Raw genomic sequence first — 23,556 nt, 5'->3', positions numbered from 1 at the left:
AAAGACAAGAAAAAAAAGAGAGTTTAATTAATGAAGTAAGAACATTTTTAAATGGTTACTTCTATTTTAATAATATAGATTATATATATAGATGTTAAACTATATTATTCTTATATGTGTGAAAGTACTGCTCCAGAAATTCTAAAGCTGCTGATGCTCTTAGGTCCAAATCCAATGATAAAGCTCCCTCTCTTTAATTAAAGGTTACTTTAGCAATGGCAAAGACTTGTTCCTTGTAGAGGCGTCGTCAATTTCACTGTGACTCTCTACCGGTAACACGTTAAAAGCGGGAATAAAGAAAAATATGTCGCTGGTTAAAAAGCGTTTCAGCGATTTACCTACACCATACGGCGTGGACAAAACAGACTTTGTCCCTTTGTATACCATGACAGGACAAATCACTCTTGAATATTCATTTTCTTAGACTTTTGTTGACCATTCATCAATTAATTCTTCAGGGGAGACTTGGTTCTACAAAAAGTCTTCGCAGGAGACTTGTTATATAAGTCTAGCTTTTATTTTTCTCCACTTTACAGCCAAAAACAAAAAACAAAAAACAAAAAGAAAAAACCAAAGAACAAAGAACAAAAAAAAACACGATGCATTCTTGTTGTGCGAGGAAGATAATAGTATGGAGCTTGTGTTTAATATTTTCTCTTTCTCACTCAATACTTGTTTGCGGTTCTTCACCTCCTAAGCACTTGTGCCGTCAAGACCAGAGGAATGCGCTTTGGGAGTTCAAGAGTGAGTTCCCTCTCAGTGGGATGGCTGCCGACGAGAAGACACAGACCTGGAGAAACAACAGTGATTGCTGTTCTTGGGATGGTATCACTTGTGATCCTAAGACGGGCAATGTTGCTGAGTTAAATCTCTGGGGCAGTTCTCTCAATGGCCCTTTAAGATCTAGTAGTGGTCTGTTTAAACTACAGCATCTTCAGATCCTCGATCTTAGCTCCAATAATCTTGCCGGCATTCTACCAGATTCCATCGGCGACCTCAAATATCTGAGGGTTTTGGGACTTTCTGGATGCAATTTATTTGGAAAGCTTCCTTCATCGCTTGGAAATCTTTCTGATCTCACTGTTCTTGAACTTGATGGTAATGGTTTCACCGGTGAACTACCAGTTTCACTCGGCAACTTAAAACAACTAACAAAGTTGCTAGTTGCATCGAGCAAGCTCAGCGGGAACTTTCATCATGCGTTACTCAATTTGACCGAGCTCACTGCGATCAACCTTGTTTCCAACCAGCTTGAAGGTACGCTCCCATCTAACATGAGTAGCCTCTCCAAACTGGAGTACTTTGATATTGGTTCGAATTTATTTTCTGGATTTGTTCCGTCGTCTCTTTTCATGATCCCTTCGTTGATCCATCTTAAACTGGAAAGGAATCACTTCAACAGTCTCCTTGAGATTGGGAATATCTCTTCACCATCAAAACTTCAAACTTTAAGCCTTGGAGGAAACAAGCTCAGTGGGCCAATCCCGGGATTTATATCAAAACTAGTCGAGCTCTCTTCTCTCGACCTCTCTTTTTGGGACACACTCAGGGGCGATGTCGATCTCAGCATCTTCTTGCATCTCAAGTCACTTACGTCCCTTGACATCTCCACTCTTAATACAAGAAGTATTGTCGACATGAGTCTCTTCTCGCATTTCGAGTCACTAAGCATACTAAGTCTTTCACGAAATACTGTGAAGTTCAGTTCAACTCTCCATCTGGTCTCACCCATTGGATCATTGGCTGTAGCATCCTGCAATATTTCTGAGTTCCCCAAGTTTCTACGAACGCAAACCAGTTTGTTCTACTTAGATATTTCTCAGAATCAAATAAAAGGGCAAGTACCAGCGTGGTTATGGAGTCTCCCAGGATTAGCGTATGTAGACTTTTCTCTGAATTCATTTACTGGTTTTGATGGACCAGCGGATGTTTTTCAAAGAAATGAAATATATTTGCTTGATATAAGTTCGAACGCTTTTCAGGATCCATTTCCTTTGTTGCCAAAATCAATAACGTTTCTTTCAGCCTCCGATAATCAGTTTTCGGGTGAGATTCTGAAGACAATTTGCGAACTGGATTCTCTTGAAACACTTGTTTTATCCAACAACAACTTCAGCGGTTCTATACCTCGGTGTTTTGAGAAGTTCAATACAAAGCTTACCGTCTTGCATCTTCAGAATAACAGACTCTCTGGTGAATTTCCAGAGGAATCTGTTAGCATCGGCTTGATTTCACTAGACGTTGGTCACAATCAGTTATCAGGAGAATTTCCTAAGTCTCTGATGAACTGCACTGGCCTCGAGTTTCTGAATGTTGAAGAAAACAAGTTCAATGACACGTTTCCTTTCTGGTTGAGAGTGTTGCCTGGTTTGCAGTTTCTTGTCCTTCGTTCAAACGAGTTCCATGGGCCAATATATTCTCCAGAAGGTTCTATTAATTTCCCCAAGCTGAGAATCTTTGACATTTCTAAAAATCTCTTCTCTGGAGCCTTGCCATCAGATTACTTCTCTGGTTGGAGTGAAATGTCATCTGGTGTATACACTCCAGATAACAAGCAGAAAAGGTTTATAGGAATTGGCTTCTCAAACTATGTTAAGTCGGTGGTCCTGGCTAACAAAGGTTTGGAGATGAAGTTGCTTGGTACTAGTTTCAATATCTACAAAAGCATCGATGTTTCAGGAAACAGATTCAAAGGAGAAATCCCCAAATCCATCGGTTTACTCAAGGAGATGATTGTGCTCAACATGTCAAACAACGCTTTCATAGGCCATATTCCACCATCTCTGTCGAACTTGACCAATCTCCAATCACTGGATCTATCCAGAAATAGATTATCCGGAAAAATCCCACCGGAGCTCGGTAAACTTACGTTTCTAGCTTGGATGAACTTCTCTTACAACAACCTCGAAGGTCCAATACCACAAGGCACTCAAATTCAAAGCCAGGATAGTTCTTCATTCCTACAGAACCCTGGGCTATGCGGTGCTCCTCTTCTGAAAACCTGCAGTGGAGGAGAAGAAGCTACAATAAACAAAGATAAAGAAGAAGATCAAGTATTGAGCTGGATTGCAGCTGGAATAGCCTATGTACCTGGTGTATTCTGTGGATTCACTATCGGGCATATTCTGACTTCATACAGACATGACTGGTTCAAAAGGATCTTTCACTATTTTTCTTAACATAAGCATCCCTTTCCTAATGATATCTACTATATTAATAATCATCTCTATGTCGTTTTAAATTAATTACCATTGTAATGGCGTGAAAAATTCTCTTTTGTTGTATTGTTTTGCCACTCTTGTTGTGATGATCTGTGTGTTTTGGCGCAGTTAATTTCCTCTTTCACTTTATATTTCTTTTTTGTGTTTGAAATCTTGAAGTAGGGAGAAAACACACTCCTATTGTAATGCTATGCATCTCCATTCTTGTTGCGACCCAACTCTGGGTTCAAGAACGTCAATCACTGAGCTACCCTCACTTTCCACACCTACATATGTAGCTGATGATCCATCTTACAAACTGAGTCATCGCAAATCAATCTATCAAAATATCCATATAAACCTCATATTATGGTTTCATTTTCCATCCATTATATACCTCTCTCTCAGTTTATCTATTTGTTGATGTCAAAACTCGCACAATCAAAATTTTAATTACACAGTTTATTCCTGAAAACTGAAGTTTCTCGATTATCACATGAACAAGAAAATGACAAAAATGAGTAGGGTTGCACAAAGCGTTTTATTGATTAAGCTATGAAGAGTTGTACAAGAGATCAGTTCAAATCTTTCAAAACAGTAAGGAACAATAGAACAAAGTGGAAAATCATCTAGTCTTAGTTGGCAAGACTAACCACCTAAGTTCTAAGTTACTTAAAGATAACAACGATCTCCTAGGTATTTTTGTATCAGACAGTAGAGGAAAAACTTGTTGTCATTTAACAGATTTCTTCAGACTAACAACTAGCTGATATCTTCACCAAACCATTGGATTTCAATAGCCTTTCGGGTCTCCGATTGCAACATGCAACCTGTCCGCCGAATCACTTGCTCGAGTGGCACCATGAACGACGGAGAATCAGCCCAAGCCGTAAGTCTGCCACCTCAGGCTCTCTCAAACGACACCGCAAGGAAAAGGCTTCTCCTAACAAAATCTCCAGAACCAAAAGTCGAGTCTCTTGCTTCTTCTGAAGACGACTCAGCTAAGGATTCCAATCCATTCCTCAGCAAGGCCCTAGGCACGAGAAAATTTGACAAACCTTCCAGTCTCTCCTCGCGAGAATTCGGATCTGTTGCGACCAAGAGTCAAACCTCTCAGCGCTCTCGGTTCTCTACCAAAACTTCTGTTGAAAGGTACAGGTCACCCGTAAGTACCGCATTCAGCCCAGTCTCCCTCTTATCGATGAGAAGCTTGTAGATGTTAAGGATGTAATTGTTACGGCTGGATTGAACTATACTGTGATCGATGCTGATCCTTTCTACCCAACCGTGATAAGAAAGTTCATTTCAAATATTATGGATGCTGAGGAAAGAGCTGATGGGGTCGATGTGTATGTCAGAGGCTCCTTAGTATAGTTCTCTCCGAGTTTGATCAACTCCATGTATTGCATCTCTGACTTGGACGACGATTGAATGGAGCCTCGAGAATATTGATCGAGTGTGTGGATATCTCACTGATAATCGTGTCAAAACGTTGGAAAACATGAGATCCAAGTTCTTAACCTTGACGAATCAAGTGCTCTACAAGCTCGTCTGCTCAAAGTAGATCCCTACGACAAGCTACACTGCAATGAATCAAGAGCATCTCAAATTCCTTTACATGCTTCATCAGCAAAAAAGGTTCAACTTTGGGAAGTTGGTGTATGACTAAATCATGAAAATGGCTCATAAGACTGACGATAAGAAGAGGCAAATCATCTTTTCGATTATGATTTAGCAAGTCCTTATGATCTAGTGAATTGTTCCACCAAACTCAAGCGATACGACTGGACTTCCAAATCCAGTGGTAAGAGATACCAAGGCTGGTCGAAGATCATGGGCTGACCCTAGCTCACTGATGTAGCGGAAGCTACAATATGATAGGACTAGAGATCCGTTGATTCTGAGAATACTCGGAAAACTAGAATATTACAAGGATCTTATTTAGTCTAAGAATACCTAAGATCAATTCTTAAATTCGTTGAGATCAATGATCTATCAAAAACAAGGAATAAAGAGAAAACTCTTAACTTTTATTAATCAAATCATAAACTGAATACAAACTTAAGCCTAGACGGCTATATATAAAAACACCATAAAACCCTAAAATAATAAAGATAACTAGGTGTTTTACTGCACCATGTGCAGTAAGAAATTGTGCAGTAAGAAATTTTTTAAATCTAACTTATATTTAAAAATAAATTTTATTAAATATTATAGATTTCACTATTTTTTTACTAATATTTAATATAGATTTGATATATATTAAATCAATTTGTATAAAACTAATAAAAATGTTATAAAATTGTATAATTATCAGAAAATTAGCCTAAACAATATTTATAAAATTTGTAGATATATAAGAAACTAAGGATATTACGATTAGATATTTAAATTTTTAACAAATTGTAGAAATTTTTGAAAGCTTTAGTAATACAAATTGTATAATTATACAAAAATAATAATATTTCAAAATTTGAAATGTTATATATGAATATGTTTATTTATAGATGATGTATGGGTTGTTACCATATTTAAAAAAAAAATACCAAAAAAGAAATATCAATATTAAATGTAATATATGAATTATTACCATATTCTAATAAGTTTGCCAAAAATATAAATCAACATTAAATGAAATTATCCATGTCATATTTTTCTGGAAGCCATGTCATCAATTTTAGTAGCCATGTCATATTTGTTTTGTGAAATTGATTGTAAAAATGACATGTGGCAAAATCACTTCACAAATATAGTCTAGAGGACCAGAAAATTAGCCTAAACAATATTTATAAAATTTGTAGATATATAAGAAACTAATGATATTACGATTAGATATTTAAATTTTTAAAAAATTGTAGAAATTTTTGAAAGCTTTAGTAATACAAATTGTATAATTATACAAAAATAATAATATTTCCAAGTTTGAAATGTTATATATGAATATTTTTATTTATAGATGATGTATGGGCTATTACCATATTTAAAAAAAAATGACCAAAAAAAAAAAATCAATATTAAATGTAATATATCAATTATTACCATATTCTAATAAGTTTGCCAAAAATATAAATCAACATTAAATGAAATTATCCATGTCATATTTTTTTGGAAGCCATGTCATCAATTTTAGTAGACATATCATATTTGTTTCGTGAAATTGATTGTAGAAAGGACATGTGGTAAAATCACTTCGCAAATATAGTCTAGGGAATTATCTAAATAATTAATAAACTAAATAATAAATATTTGGAAATATCCCAAATATTTATCTACGTCATTCTCTATGGGTTATAAAACGTCATTCTCTATGGGTTAGAAAGATTCGTCCTCGAATCTTAACCGTGTTCTTCAAATAATATGTCTTTTCCAGCCATCCAATAACAAAATTCTTGACTCGCAAGTAAGCATTTTTGACATACTTCATCAATGTTGACTTTTGCATAACGATGTATCAGACGTGCCATGAAGAATTGTGGAATACAGGCACTCTCCATAATAATATAGAAAGACGTATGAACATGTCCCTGCGCCGTATATGGAAAAGCCACCGACAGAGTACAAATCAATTCCGCATACTCACCCTTGTATCTAAAAGCTTGATCTCTAAGCAACCCTTCAATTGGACTTTGTTTTGTAAAAGTCCAAGTCAACGTCTGAGTTTCCCAATTGTTGCATCCTGCGCCTAACTCAAATTTTGGGAGAACAATACCATCTTTTACGTTGACAATTTCTACGGCTTCCTCCGCGACGATAGCAACATAATCGTCATAGATTGGAGGACCATAAATCATCTTACAAAAATCCTCATCATCATACGTGTCATAAATTGGATCACCATAAATTTTTCTGAACTCCTCGCAAAGATCTTCAAATAAATTAAATGGATATGAATCCATGAAATAACACGTACCTTCAATGAACACGTCTGGAAACAGAATCGAACTTTGATTAAGAAACCAAAGTGTTAGTTCTGATACCACCTGATGTAGCAAAAGCTACAATATGATAGTAATAGAGATCCGTTGATTCTGAGAATACCGGGAAAACTAAAATAATACAAAGATCTTATTTAGTCTAAGAATACCTAAGAAATGTCTTATTAAATTCGTTGAGATCACCAATGATCTACCGAAAACAAAGAATAAAGAGAAAATTCTTAACTTTTATTAATCAAATCATAAACTAAATACAAACTTAAACCTAGACAGCTATATATAAAAACACCATAAAACCCTAAAATAATAAAGATAATTATCTAAATAATTAATAAACTAAATAATAAATATTTGGAAATATCCTAAATATTTATCTAAATCATTCAGTGTGCCTTGCAGATGACATTGCTCGGGTCATCTCTAATCTCAAAATAATCAGTCTGTGTACGAGGAGTACAATATCTCTATCTCAGCTTATTCTTAACGTACGTATGTATCCTATTGCCCAGGAACAATGCTTTGTTTCAGATGGTTATTTGAAACCAGACTTGTTTTAAATTTTTGCATATATTAGCTCTGGACGACTTGGTATGTGGTGTCTGCTTGGCTTCTTGCGTTTCTTTGTAGGTTTCTTAGATTATATCATATTCAGATAAAAAGGAGGAGAATATAAGCTTAGGAAAAAGAGCTTTTTGTGCATGACATATCATGGAGCTTCATGTTCGTGTTACATATGAGGAATGATCATTATTAAAGAATGAGGTGTCGTCTTGTCATTAGCTGTAGAAGTTTGCTTGGCTGGCAAACAAGAAGATTAGGTATTATCACAATATTAAAAAACATAATATTAGGTTTGGGTTAGACATCATGATTTTGTTAGACATATATATATGTTGAGCCTTGGGTTAGGTTTAAGGTATGCTTTTAGTGAAAAAGAAACGAGTGCAAAGCTGTGTCTTCACTGCATTTGCTTGAAAGATTGGTGAGTGACTTGAGAGTTCAGCCCAGCTCTTGTATTTTGGATAGATTAAGAATTAGTCTATCTCAAGTTGTGTGTGACCCAGTAGTGGCCCTGGGTACAAGCGAAGGAAGCATATGCTTCCGGCTCTTTGAATAAGTTAAATTATTTCAGCCTTTTTCTGTCAAGTTCTTCTGCAGTGTAGTTGGTATAGTGGTGAAAAAGCATTCATTTTGGTGCAGGGTTCGAATATCATCAGCCACAATTTTCTCTGTTTATTTTTATCTTTTTAAAATTAGTTAAAAATATTCTTGATGTTACAAATATTCACAGAGTTTTGATTTTCTGTGAACTTTCAAAAAGTAGTTAACTATATCGTTTGAATAAAACCGAGCTTTTGTTGTCTTGCAATATCTCTGATTCTGTTGACATTTATTCGTGTCCACTCTTCTAGCGCTTAAAGGAACATCATCAAAGTCGTTAACAAACTTTATGTACATCTCTGATATTAAATTGGGTGTGTGTTTCAACTCATCTGTAGGTGCGACTTCAACTACAAGCATTATTAGCTGAAAAGCATTTTGATGGTGTAAATATATAAGAGGAATTTTTTAGGATACTTTTTAGTTTATTTTCACAAAAAAGCCATTAAAAAAATGATCAAAAATGTTTTATTGAAAAGTAAATATAACTTTGCATTCCTAGGTTAACTAATCCTAAACTTTGGGTTTAAAATTAAAGGGCTGGAGTTTTGGAGGTAGAGTTTAAAACAAATTTAAAATAGATAATAAATATTAAAATCTTAAAAGTAAAATTATAAAAATAGTTTTAAAAAGCATTTTCAAATTTAAAAAAAATCTAACAACTTATTATTAAAAGTTTGAATTTGAAAACAAATAGTTTGAAATTATAAACAATTATTATTATTATTATTTATATATCTATAAATGAGAGATAGAAATGTCTTTTGCCTCTTTAAAAAAACTTCTTTTGGTCATCTTCTTCGTTAAGAACTCTTTTTGAGATAAAAATATAAAATGAACTATTTGAAAGAATTGTCTAATATATAATCAAAACTTCTTCTTGGGTTCACCCCCTAGAATAAGATTGTGTTATTTTATATTTGATACCTTTAATAAAAAGAAACAAAATATTGTCAAGTTATATTATGTTTTTAAAATAAAAAGATAAAAAAAACAAATAAAAAAATAGTAGTAATTACAAAAAAAATATTTTTAACGTCGTCAAGAAAAAACTAAACCTAAATCCTAATACCTAAACCCTAAATTTTAAAACCTAAACCCTTGAGTAAACCCTAAACCCTTGGATAAACCTAAACCCCTGGGTAAATCCTAAACTCTAAATCAAAAACACTAAACACTAAAACACTCAAGGGTTTAGGGTTTAGGATTTAGGATTTAGGGTTTTAGTGTTTAATGTTTCTGATTTAGAGTTTATGATTTATCCAAGGGTTTAGGGTTTACCCAAGGGTTTAGGGTTTAGGGATTAGGATTTAGGGTTTAGTGTTTTGCTGACGACTCTAAAAAAGATTAAATTTTTTTTCTGTAACTACTATTTTTTTTATATTATTTTTTAAAAAAACATAATATAACTTGACAATACTTTGTTTCCTTCTCTAAAAGATACTGAATTTGAAATAATGAAATCTTATTGGTTAGTTAACCTAGAGGTTCACTCTAGGGGTGAACCCAAGAATAACTCAATAATCAACATGCAAATTAGCTTTAAGAAGAAAAAAAACAGTTTTCCTACTCAACACTACATGTAAAAGACATGTTTAGGGAAGGAAGGAAACTAAAACCTAATAAAATCTTATATATTAAAACAGAAGTCACAACATTTATTCATGTGTGATTTTTTTAAAAAATAGACTTATTTTTAGAGAGTCATGTTACATTTAATATCTAATCTTGTCATTTAAATTTTGGGCCTAGTAGAAATTTTTATTAGGCTATCAATAATTAGATTTAAACAATAGATGATCCATTGGATTTATAGATAGTATAAATTAAATAGATATAATTTAATGTTGTAATACTATACCTCTATATGCTAAATATTTGTCTATGTTAACTTTAAAAATTATAAAGATAGTTTTTTAAATAACAAAAAACATATTATCTAACAATGATTAATCTTTACTAAACCAATGAAAACAAATTTTAAACTATATAGTTTATTTTAAAAATTAAACAAAAACTAAATGTTTAATTATTTACTCGATAATATAAATCTATTAAGCGAAAAGTTTAATTTTTTAAGAACTTTCTAAATTTGTGAAATATTACAATATCTTTGAATATGACAATAAAACAATATTTTACTAATCTTTATATATATAGTTACGATTTTAATAATGAAATAATAATTCGAAAATATATATATAGAAGAAGATACAAATACATGTGAAAGTTTGAAACAATTTATTCAATGAAAAAATATACAGTAAACTTATTATGTTTTAAAAATTAATAGACACATATATATTATAATATATACCAATTTAGAATTGAAAACAAAATATTTATATAAAACTAAATGAAAACAAAAACCTACGCGGTTGCACTGGTCGAGATCTAGTATTGATTAAAACAGAAAATGTAAAAGGGAGGGAAGTTAAAAATTAGAGGTTATTTCCTTGTAGAGGTCAGCGTCGTTAAGAGCGGGAATAGATAAATATACAGAGAACAAAGAACTCTTCACAGAATCACAGGCTACAGAACGTTTGGGGCCTTTGGGCAATTGGTTGACCCACAACACACGGCAGAAAAATACGTTTGTGGCTGCAAAGCGTTTTAGCGGTTTATACCCACACCACACGGCTTGGACAAAACTGTGTTTGTCGCTTGGGGTACTTTTTAAATCACTGTTGAATTTTCATCTTTAAACTTTTTGGACCATTCATCAATTAATTCTCCACAGAAGACGTGTTCCAAGTCTTTACAAGAGACTTCTTAAGTCGAGCTTTTATTTTCTCTAGTTTCACAGCAAAAAAAAGAAAAGAACAAAACGATGCATTCTTGTAGTGAGAGGAAGATGATACTATGGCTCATGTGTTTAATATTTTTTCTTTCTTATCCAATACTTATCGCATCTTCTCCTGCTAAGCACATGTGTCATGCAGACCAAAGTGATGCTCTCTGGGAGTTCAAGAGCGAGTTCCATCTCAATGGGATTACTGCTAGTGAGAAGACACGTGTCTTCTACGGGAGCTTCAGCCAACTTGTCTCTATTGCAAATAAATGAGATGGTTGAAAAGGTAATTTTTTTTATTAAATATTTTTTTTATAATGTCGATTACTAACTTGTCCCTATTTACTAACTTTAAATATTTTTGTAGGCGGTTCCTAAAAGGAAAAGAGGCCGTTTAGTTGGGTTGGCTCGCCGTGCTTCTTCGTATCCGGCATTTTCTTCGCAAGCTCCGTATGCCAATCCCATGATTCTCGAGGAGCTACATGACAAAGATGAACGGATTGGGGCATTGGAGGAGCAGAACACCACTATCCTTTCTGAGAATGCCACTATCCGTTCGGAGAATGCCACTATCCGTTCGGAGAATGCCACTATCCTTGCTGAGTTGGCATCCCAGAAGAAGTTCAACACCGAGATAATGCAGAAGCTAGATCGTTTGATGTCTTCGAGTTCTTCTTAGTTTTTTTCGGCTTTTAAAACTTTCTGAATGTTTTTTATTTCGGTTTGTATGAATTTTAAACTTTCTGAATGTTTTTTTTCTATTTCGGTTTGTATGAATTTAAATTCTATAATATTATTAGTTTTAAATTTCAGATTTTTTTTATTTATTAATTAATTTTTAATATAAAAAAATATATAAAAATGCAAAATTAATTCGTTTTTAAAATTGGTATATTCCGATGAATTTTGGGCGTCAGAATATACCGATGGACAACGGTTCCTCGGACAATACCGAGGAATCCACTCCGTCGGAATTGTCCGAGGAACGTTCTCCGTCGGTATATAGTTTTTCCGATGAACTCTGGTCTCGTGTGTCCGCATCGTAATATCGTCGGAAGTTCGTCAGAATGACGTTTCTCGGTATTCGTCAGAAAGTCGTCGGAAGTTCTGACGAAATTCCGACGAATTTTTTTTTCCGACAAAACGATACCGACGGATAGGTTCGTCAGAAATTCGTCGGAATCGGTCTATTCCGACGAATTTCTGACGATTTCGGCCATCAAAATCCCCCTGTTCTTGTAGTGCAATGAGGTGGAGGAACAACACTGATTATTGTTCTTGGGATTGTATCACTTGTGATCCTAAGACGGGCAATGTTGCTGAGTTAAATCTCTTGGGCAGTTCTCTCAATGGCTCTTTGAGATTAAATAGTATTCTGTTTAGACTACATCTTCAGATCCTCGATCTTAGCTCCAATAATTTCGCTGGTATTCTACCAGATTCTATTGGCAACCTCAAAAATTTGAGGTTTTGAAACTTCTTGAATGCAATTTATTTGGAAAGCTTCCTTCATCCCTTGGGAATCTTTCTTACCTCACTCATCTTGATCTTGATGGTAATGATTTCACCGGTGAACTACCAGATTCGATGGGCAACCTAAACCAACTCACAAAGTTGATACTTGCATCGAGCAAGCTCAGTGGGAACTTTCCTCATGTGCTACTAAATTTGAGTGATCTCACTACGACCAACCTTCATTTTAACCAGCTTGAAGGAACTCTCCCAGCTAACATGAGTAGCCTCTCCAAACTGGAGTACTTTAATATTGGATCAAATTCATTTTCTGGATTTGTTTCTTCGTCTCTTTTCATGATCCCTTCGCTGATCCATCTTAGCCTGGAAAGGAACGGCTTCAACGGTCCTCTTGAGATTGGGAATATCTCTTCACCATCAGAACTTCAAACATTAAGCCTTGGAGGAAACAATCTCAAGGGCCCAATCCCGAGATTTATATCAAAACTAGCCGGGCTCTCGTGTCTCGACCTCTCTTTTTGGAACACAATTAGCGGGATGGTCGATTTCAGGATCTTCTTGCATCTCAAGTCACTTACGTTCCCTGACCTGTCCCATCTGAATACAAGAAGTATGGTTGACATGAGTCTTTTGTCACATCTCATGTCACTTAGCCTAGTTCACCTTTCAGGTAATAATTTGAATATCAGTTCAACTCTCAACCTTCCCTCACCAATTGGATCCTTGGCTCTAGCGTCCTGCAATATTTCTGAATTTCCAAAGTTTCTACAAAGGCAAACCAGTTTGTTTTATTTAGATATTTCTACCAATCAAATTAAAGGGCAAGTACCAGAGTGGTTATGGAGTCTCTCAAGGCTGGGGTATGTAGACTTTTCTCGAAATTCATTCAGTGGTTTTGATGGACCAGCGGACTTTATTCAAAGAAAGGAAATATATATGCTTGATATAAGTTCAAACACTTTCAAGAATCCATTTCCTTTGTTACCAAAATCTATTATATATTTTTCAGCTTCTGATAATCAGTTTTCAGGAGAGATTCCGAAGATAATATGCGAACTGGATTCTCTTGGTAAACTTATTTTATCCAACAACAACTTCAGCGGTTCTATATATACCTCGGTGTTTTGAGAATTTCAATACTAAGCTTACAGTCTTGCATCTTCAGAATAACAGCCTCTCTGGTAATTTTCCAGACGAATCTGTCAGTGTTGGCTTGGTTTCACTCGATGTTAGTCACAACCAGTTATCAGGAGAACTTCCCAAGTCTCTGATTAATTTCACTTACCTCCAGTTTCTAAACGTTGAAGACAACATGTTCAATGACACGTTTCCTTTCTGGTTGAGAGTGTTGCCTGGTTTGCAGTTTCTTGTCCTGTTCTAACAAGTTTCAGTAGCAGCGTTAGGGTTCCAGTTTTCCTTCAAAATTTCTCGGGGGAGGCGATTGAAGAGCAAACGACAAAGATTTAAGGTAATTCTGGTTTGATTGCATGGCATATGGGCCAATAGCGTCTGTGTCGACACCAACACGGCATGTATTTCCGGCCATTAACTCAGAAACGCAGTTTCTTTTGCATATCAAGATGGAGCACTTCTTTTCGGCTCGCAAAAAGGTAATCTCACACGATTGGTTGTGCTTAAAATTCACTTAGGCGTGTTCTATGTATATACTGAATACGAGATATGTTCAAAGTTGTATCTGTGTTTTCAGCTTTTTCCCAAACTGATTTTCTGGATTCGTGGGAGGGGTGAAACAGATGAATTAATTTAGTGATAGACCAATACTATATGTGAGTGCTGAATAGTTTGGTACCATGTATCTATATCACACCATATTGCAACAACATGATAGTATAGTCATTTATGAGTTTGTTCCCATCTTAGTTTTTGGGTTCGTGTGAGGGGGGGAACATATGTATACTGTAACTAAAAGGACTGTATTATATGTATTTTCACATACACTATATTTGCCGTTTCGGTGTGTGATTGTGAAGGTTGATGTACATGTTTTGTCTATACTATGTTGAAACTGTTATTAGTATAGTTTGTAACTTATGCTTGTGGCTTTCTGAGACTTGATGATATATACTAGACAATGTTAAGAAATAGTTTAGTTAACCTCATTTGATATGCACACTTTTAGTTTAACATAGTTTACTTTGCATATTTTTAAGAATTATTGGATGTACTATACTGGTGAGTAGTAATGTCATTGTACAGTATTCCTTCTAAAATAAATGTTATTTTTTACCATGTCTTGCCGTTAGTTATTGTATAGTATAGTATTTACAAATGTATATATATGTGTTTTATGTTCCAAGGATTGGCGTAAACAGTATAGTATTTTTTAGAAATAGATTTGTTATGCCCTCACGTTTTTCCTTTCCAATTATAGCATGGAGGAGTTAAACTTTCCCAAGCATTTGTAGCAGATAGGGTTTGAACCTACTAGTCAGAAAAGGTGATAAAAGCAGCCCATTTCCGATGCTCAGATGTAGTAGTTGGCGGAATCGGAGTTCAGAAAAGCTAATGGGAATGCATATATTTTCAGTCATGTTTGTCCACCTTTTCCTTTGTCTAGTCGCACAATGTAACAAATGTTCAAGTTTTCTATGTATTTTATGCAACAAAAAAAGTATGCTTGTATTGTGACATAATAGTAAAGAACTTCCATAACTCTAACATTTTTAATATAGTATAAATGTCAACTGGCATACCCAACAGTTAGTGTATACGGTTCTTATATATTAGATTTTGCCACTTGGAACCCCCGTAAATTCACTAGTTGTAGCCTTTGTTTCTTTTAGCGGCAGCTAACACATTGTCGCAACTGAGCCACATTATAGTTAATTCTTGAACATCACATAGACAAATAAATAGGTCCTTTGTTTCCATTCGACTATACTATACTATACGGCGAGTAGATTCATTATATATTTGAATTAATATATTTTTTTAATTTTCAAAACATGAATAATATATTTGGTATAGAACACTATTTTAAATCACTTTATATAGAATTTTAGAAGTTTGTACTTTAAAATCGTTGCAATTAAGTAAATTGCATAATAGATGATTTGTCTTTAAAAAAAAATTATTATTTGTTCTCTCGTTATAGATTATACAAACTCACAAAAGAATAACAAAATGAAGCATATTTTGATCAGAAAGAAAGAATCGAACTAAAGTACTTTGTAAAGACACAATTTACCGCTTAATACCATTTTATTAATTATGTACTTTATGTTTTTGATAAGGGCATCTCCAAAGAAGACCCGAAAACACTACTGTAGTGTAAAAATTTGACTTTTATTCTCCAATGGGATAGTATACTCAACGACATTATAGTGTTTTGATGTTTTTGTAACTTTTATTCTCCAATGGGATAGTATACTCAACGACATTATAGTGTTTTGATGTTTTTGTAACTTTTATTCTCCAATGGGATAGTATACTCAACGACATTATAGTGTTTTGATGTTTTTTGTAACAGTGTTACACTAAATATAATGTGGCACTGTAGCGATGGGATAACTTTTTTTTTTTAATTTATTTTATCTTTTAAATACTTTAACTGGTTATATTTACTTTTACAAAATTACAAATAAAATTCACTGCTATGTAATTATAATATTAAATTTATTTATCATAAATATTTAGGGTAAAACCCGACCTACGGACAGGTAAGCATGATAAGTAATAGAAAACTATTTTATTTTTAATAAAAAATTGAAAATATTTTGTTTTTTCACCTACTTTTGTAGTGGGTGTATTCGAAAAATTATGAGAGGGAGAGCTTTTAAAAAACCGATTATTGTATTTAAAGAGAAACAATCGTATTGCATGAGTATGCATTAATAGTTTAATGCATACAAATACTGCCCGCGATCGTTTGTTCTTAAAGTTCAACTTGTTTAGGACCATATAAGCTCATAAGTTCGGCGTTAATAGAATTAAAGTCAGAAAGGAATTAAATACAAAAAATAGTTTACTTACTCAAGTTATATGATGATAGATTGATAGTGTTCGTGTTTTATCGGAAGATATAAAAGAAGAGTAAGAGACAGAAACATCGCACTTGCATGTGAAAATCTGGTGCTAGTTGGAATTGAAACCCAAGTGGCATTGTTATGTTATTTTCTCTTATTTTTAGGGCTTTAAGGTTTATTGTTTTTTTTCTTTTGCTAAAATTTGGATTAAGGCTTATTGTTTGCAAAAGAAATAAATGATTATCAATCAAAAAATGAAGCTATAAAACTCAGATTTGCTACTTTGTAAATAGTGTACTGAATCCCACAATCATATTTAATGGAAACCACGTAGTAACAGTAAAATTGGGCAGAGTACTTGTCATCATAACTTTTAAAATTAGTATTTGTTTAATCAAAAAATAAGTATTTTTCTATAAAAAAACTGTAAGATTTATTACTCGAAGTAATACAGAACAATTAATGTTGGTTTCGACTTTTGAGTATTTTTTTGAATCGGGGTTTGATTTAAACGTAACTAAATAAAGTAACGAAAATATCTGATCAAACAGTGGTAACGTCATTTACTTTTTTCTTTTTATATTTTCGTCGCCATCTTAAAACAAAGAAAATAAGAGAAATCAACTTCGTCTTGAGGTTGGCTAATCTCTCTTTTTCTTCGGTGCTTTTGGGAGTGGATAAAAATGGCTTCTTGATTCACCAGCTACGGTAGTGGGCTCGAGGTTTCTGGTAAATCTATCATTGGTGATCTCGAAACTGTCATAAACTCCGATATCAATAATCCTCAGCCGACGTACAAGAATCAGATTCCCGAAATATTCTTCGATCAGATCCCCAAAATATTCTTCGATCAGATCGGAAACAGATTCTCAGGTGGGAATGCAATCGCTTGAAAATGGACTCTACCTGATTTCCCAGCAGCTCAGCAGCAACATTCGTTTCATCATCAAGCAGCTATCAACGCATTTCTTGTAAGGTCTATGAAGCCTAGAACTTTCCATAATCTTCAGTTGCCTACAATCGGGAAAAGAGAGGTAGAAACTCTAGAATGAATTAGAAAAAAAAGTGATCAACTTCACGGGAATAAACTTACTTATTTATAGGTGAAAATCCGCAACCATTAAGATATGAAGAGATGTATTGAATAAGACGTGTGATGAGTGGGTCGGTGATGTTAATGACAACATCAATGTATTAAGTGAATCTGATCGACAACCGTAACGCCGCAGTTTCTTCTCACGGAGAGGAAAAAGAAGCGTATCATAACCTTAGCCAAACAATGCTTTTAATACAGGCTCAACTTTTAAAATAAAACCTTTGTTGTTTTAACTAAAGAAGCCCAAACCATTACTACTGAATAAAACTATTTGTTTTAAGGGAGCCCAAACTAACAATAGAAAGCCCATCCGAAACCTAAAACAAAATCACGTTTTGTTAAGTAAGAGAGACACGTGTCGTGCCGTCAGGAACTGACTTTTTGACGTGAACGCCTACGTGGCAGAACCAGGAGAGAGCAAAACACTATTATATATAAATAGATTGTATATTATAGTACTGTATGGTGTTTGTTGCTGCATGGGATTATACTATATGTTATATAGTATAGTAGTATTTGGCAGTTTTCCGTTGCACGTTGTGTCAATATGCCTATAATATAGCACATCCTTCAATTTCGCATCTTGTACATTCAAAAATTTTCTACTGCGTATTTTATTGAATTGGAGTTGACGTCCGTCAAACAAGAGCCACCCTATTTGTGCTTACTGGTCGTGCAAACTTATGCAATAGGGGAGGTAATCTGTTGGGTTATTATACACTGCGACTTATCATGTTGTTTAGTTACTCAGTTACTTTAATACACAGTTTATTAAATAGCCATTCATATATAGTTGCCTCCACAAGTTTCGCTACCCCTATCACCGGTTATATCATAGTGGCTTCTTGCATCGGGCCCAACACCTAGCCTCCATATGTTATACCTTCTTCTACAACACATAAGCAACTAGAACCATATACACCTTTAAGGTGTGCTCATCTGTATCTACGATGACCATATTATTTTATATGTAGTATAGTATAGTGATGAACTTTGGGTAAAAAAAGATGAACTTTGTGTAAGATAATGACTTAAGTGTATATACACTTAGTTTAATAGAGGATATAATGAATATAAGCCAGATAAAATAATGGGCGAGAACTTATCTTTTTAAATAAAAAGGTTCGTGTTATGATAGAGATGTGACAGAAAGGAAGTACATGTATTTTAGCTTCCCTCGTCATTCTCATGCGCACGCGTAGAACGGGCAAAATTGTGTTGCAATTGTCCCATCTGTTTCTTTTAACTATAGCAAGGTTATATTCTTCATTTTTTTTTTTTACTTTTTATGAACATTAAGCAAATTCACATAAAAAACGTTTTCTACAAGAAGAAAATGGTAAAAAAGAGAAAAAAAATATCAAATTTGAAATTATGTCAAATTATTTTATTTTAAGAAATAATATAGAAATATGAAGAGAATAAAAGATTATATCTGAAATAGTATGTCATCCTTATATTTACTACCATAAAGAATATAAACTATATTATAATTTCTTTTCACCGAGTATAGTATAGACGACGAGTCCATCTTTCTCAATTATTCCTCTTTTACAGACATGCAGATACACATTCACTTGAACCACTGTCATTATTCTTCACCCACCATATAGAGATGGCGAGCCATCGTCTTCATCTCGTCTCTTTTTGCCGACACGGCGACACATCTACCGGCATACCGTTGTTATTCTTCACCATCGGATTGGTATAACAGCGCAGACCAATGTTGATGCGATAGTTCCATTCTCATTTACAAGATTCAAAAACGAAAACAGAGTATGAAAGCAGATGCATGATTGCAAGAGTCAATGATTTAAGAAGAAGAGAAAAAGAAATGAAAGAGTCGTTGTGTCTGTTAACGTCGTTGCCTCTTCTTTATCATAATCACACAGACGGTGTCAACGAGAGTAGCGTAGATCTGAGAAAAAATCAATTTACCTTCCCTGAAATGAACCATTTAAAAAAAAATCGAAAGTAATGAATGAATAAAAATTGACCACAATTTACTTTTAAAATGATTTATTATCTATTTTTAATTTTTATTCTCAGCAGGTTGTCCCAGTTGCGTACAAGAGTATAAAAGCAATATTATATAAAATACAATGCGTATCGGTGATGATTAGAGTAATTGGTCAACTAATTATAATATTTTTGTGTGTTATACAATACAATTTTCCTTTTGCCTTGTATCACTGAATATTTTTGTTATGTGTCAATTTTCTTTTTTCTTATTAACTTTCTATTTCTAACCGACTTCCATTTAATAAATGAACCGATTTGAATTTAAGAACGATTTTAACAAAGGTCCCAAGCCGTCTCCAAAGTGGCGTAAGAAATGTTCAGAAACTTACGTTTTTATCTTCTTATACTCTCGAGGTCAATTTCTATTTTGTTCTCTCTCGTAGTTTTATTTGTTGGTCTCAAAAGAAGTGAAGGAAATCAGATCGCCGTGTAGATTCAACTTTTGAAGCATCAGATCAAAAGCATGTTAGTCAATGTGATTCAATGCACACATTTCTCAGAATGTTACGAATTAGAAGTCGGTGAATGTGGACAGCAGGAAATGTTATTTCTCCTAAACCAACTGTTCACATTTATGTGACGACCTTTATCCAGAGACATGTGATTTTAATTTGGAGTAATATTTAAGCTCAAGCCTCCTTTTATTTTATTCCACATTGGAAACTCATAGACATACCTCCGTTTTTTCTTTTCACCATCAAGACAAATCAATGTTTTGCCCGAGACCAGTTGTCCTTGAATTATTCAAAAATTTGGTGAATCTTTCCAACGAGTTGTTAGAAAAGTTTCTAGCGAGGTTTTCAACAAATTTCAAGTGGGTGTCCGGGCGGGTTTCACCGAATTTCCGATGAGTTTAACATTACACGACTCCATAATACTATTTTAGGAAAGTTTTAAATTTTAAAAAAAAAATCTTCAGAGACTTTTAATATACAATTTTAACTAGAGGTTGATATGTGCGTCTGCGCGGATATTGTGTTTTACTTTCTTTTTTTTTTATAAATTGTTTAATGTCATTTCTAAATACATAGGTTATTGGATATTTTACGTTCCTATACGTCATAACCGAACTTTCCCAGTTCCAGGAGGATCCGACTCAAACTCCATCTATAAATTTATAATATCCAAACATAGTCTAATTTTAAAATCCAAAATATTGATACCTGAAAGAACCGATTCGTACCCGAACGGTTACCTACATACTCATGTCAAACTGATTATGTAAACAAATAAAAAAATTGTTAACCCGCTTGAATTTTTGTTACGAATGGAACAATTGCATTCAATCCTGTGAAATTATTATATTTAACACGTAAAAAAATGATGTCAAATTATTATGGTAAATACAATTATTGAAGTATTTATGAAGAGTGGAAAAGAGGAATGTAATAAGTGTAATAAAAAACTTCTGAAATAAATGTTGTCAAATTATTTGAAAAATACAATAAATGAAGTGGTTATAATTAGTTTAAAAGGGACTAAAAAAGATGTAAGAAATCACTTAAAAATAGGTAAGTAATGTTTTGTACTTTAGTTCGAATAGAATAGATGATGTCAAATTATTATGGTAAAGAAAATTAATGAATTAGTTATGAAGAATGAAAAAAAAATGTAAAAAGTGTAATAAAACACTTAAAAGGTAAATTTTATTTTAAATTTTGTGATAAATGTTGTCAAATTATTTGGAAAAGACAATAAATGATTTGGTTATAATTAGTTTAAAAAGGAGTGAAGAAAATGTAAAAAATCACTTAAAATTAGGTAAGTAATATTTTGTACTTCAGTTTTAATAGAATAGATAGATGATGTCAAATTATTATGGTAAAGACAATTAATGAAGTAGCTACGAAGAATGAAGAAATGAATGTAAAAAGTGTAATAAAACACTTAAAATAGGTAAAATTTATTTTACATATGGAAAATAAAATAAAAGAAGTGGTTATAATTAGTTTAAAAAAAGAAGGAAGAAGAAGTAAAAAACTCCCTTAAAATTACGTAAACAATATTTTGTACTTCAGTTTTAATAAAATAGATTACAGATCGCAGTTGACGACATGTTTTGTTACGTTGATCATTTTCAACTAGTGGTAAAGGTGGGAACTATTCTGTAAAATCTCGCACTTAGTTTAGTATTTCTATTACGAGTAGTTTAGTATCAAAATATGCTCTTTCTCTATTTATCAAGTATTCGAGTCGGAGTCTTCTGTATTTTATTGTTTTTATTATGTAAACCGGAGATAAGTATATATATTTATTTATGGTAAGAGATTGAGGGGAAAAAGAAATGTACTTTTGTATTACACAGACACAGGCTGTGTGGAGATTGCGGGGTGCATAGACGTATGTGCTATCAACAGTGCTTGTGTGGAGACTGTGGGTGTACAAAGACGTTTGTAGTAATGATGCATAGTAGGAGACTGCGGGGGTACAAAGACTAAATTTAGTACTATCGACGCAAAGGAATATATGAATATTTAGAATTACATTCCTATGAGGAGAATGTGGGATGCAGAGACTACCTATGTACTACCAAAGCCTAGCTTGTTTTTTTTGTGGTGCACTGAGCGCCTTGTTTGTTCATGTTAAGGCTAGACTCATGTTTTGGAGTGTTATAACTGAGTCAATATTTTGAATGTTTAAAATCTTATATTTCACTGATTGACTTCCATGATACTCACCCCTCGTTTTTCCCCTTTTAGGTGAGCAGATGAGTAGTTGAATATATGGACAGATTTGGTGTTTTGAGATCATCAAAGGTTTTTTCGGTTTTGTTGGACTTTTCCATTACTCAATTTTAATTTATTTTTCTTTCATAATTTTTTTATTAATCGTTTTGATATTTATTTGGTTTTATGATTTGATTTAATTTGATAATTGAATATTGGAAGATGAACGGTTAAGTGTAAGACATGAAGGGATATTTAAAAAGTTGAGAGTTGGACATGTGTAGTTAATTAACACACCATTCTCAAGAGAGGATGCGATAAGTGTTACAATTTGATATCAGAACGAATTGTCGTCCCAGTTCTGACCTGGGAGACGGTTAGGAGATTCAATATTTAACAATTTTGGGGGATTGGAGATTCTTTTAAAAAAGTGTCACCCTTCTATCCAGTATTATTCGATTATCTTTATCGTTTCTGAATCAATTATACTTTTTGCATGAGACGATCAATACATATTCTTAGTTATTAGGTTGTCGTCTAATATTTTGCTCTTTATCGTTCCAAAGGAGAGTTCAAGAAGACGTTCAGAAAATAGTTTTTTTGTTGCTTTATGTGTCTAAGTTCCTATTTGCGTTCTATTCTTCTTAACCCATAGTTGTCTCTAGTTTCATGTTATTCTTTCCTTAGATATTGTTTAAGTTTTTTTCGGATTCTGCTTGGATTTGAGGAGAATTCTAACTAAATGAGGTAGATTGTAATGACTGTGACCCAAATATCTATTATTTTTATTTAAAATTTAATCTCAAACCTCCTTTTTATTTTGTCTCACATCGGAAACTTATAAAACTAACTCTTCCCCCCCCTCCTTTCATATTTTAAATAGAGCTTCACACCTTCTCTTTTCTTTATCGGATAAGACAACTCTTTGCATGAGGTCAGTTGTTGTTGTTAAATGACGACAAGCCACCAATAAATTTTTCCAGCAAGTTTCCGAGAAAGTTTCCGGTGAGTTTCTTGCACCGGTTATACGGATTCCAGTGAGTTTCCGATGAGTCTTTCACTAAGTCTATCGCCTTCATAATTCTAATTTTGGAAAATTTCACTTTTAGAAAACTTTTGATTTTTTTTAACACTTTGTTTTATTGATAATGATTTGTAATCCATTACATCATAAAAGAATAATAAGACAAGATAAAAAATGAGAAACTAATGGTCTTTCCGCATCG

At 33.5% G+C, this 23,556-nt stretch overlaps 2 protein-coding genes and 1 pseudogene across 2 annotated transcripts; all 3 read left to right on the top strand.

The window, feature by feature from the left end:
- The first annotated feature begins 432 nt into the window (after positions 1-432).
- On the top strand, positions 433-3,350 carry LOC106349071 (receptor-like protein 48). Its single transcript, XM_013788966.3, has one exon. The coding sequence runs from the start codon at positions 600-602 to the stop codon at positions 3,177-3,179; it is 2,580 nt and encodes an 859-aa protein (XP_013644420.1). The 5' UTR covers positions 433-599; the 3' UTR covers positions 3,180-3,350.
- Positions 3,351-10,528: 7,178 nt separating this feature from the next.
- On the top strand, positions 10,529-12,044 carry LOC125580784. Its single transcript, XM_048745915.1, has 2 exons — positions 10,529-11,373; positions 11,455-12,044. Exons 1-2 carry the CDS (start codon positions 11,233-11,235, stop codon positions 11,764-11,766), a joined length of 453 nt encoding a protein of 150 aa, XP_048601872.1. The 5' UTR covers positions 10,529-11,232; the 3' UTR covers positions 11,767-12,044.
- Positions 12,045-12,238: 194 nt separating this feature from the next.
- On the top strand, positions 12,239-21,621 carry LOC125580783 (annotated as a pseudogene).
- The last annotated feature ends 1,935 nt before the right edge of the window (positions 21,622-23,556 follow it).

The sequence above is a fragment of the Brassica napus genome, chromosome C1, assembly GCF_020379485.1.
Source record: "Brassica napus cultivar Da-Ae chromosome C1, Da-Ae, whole genome shotgun sequence".
Classification (NCBI taxonomy): Eukaryota; Viridiplantae; Streptophyta; class Magnoliopsida; order Brassicales; family Brassicaceae; genus Brassica; species Brassica napus.
This window is presented reverse-complemented; position numbering and strand designations above follow the sequence as displayed.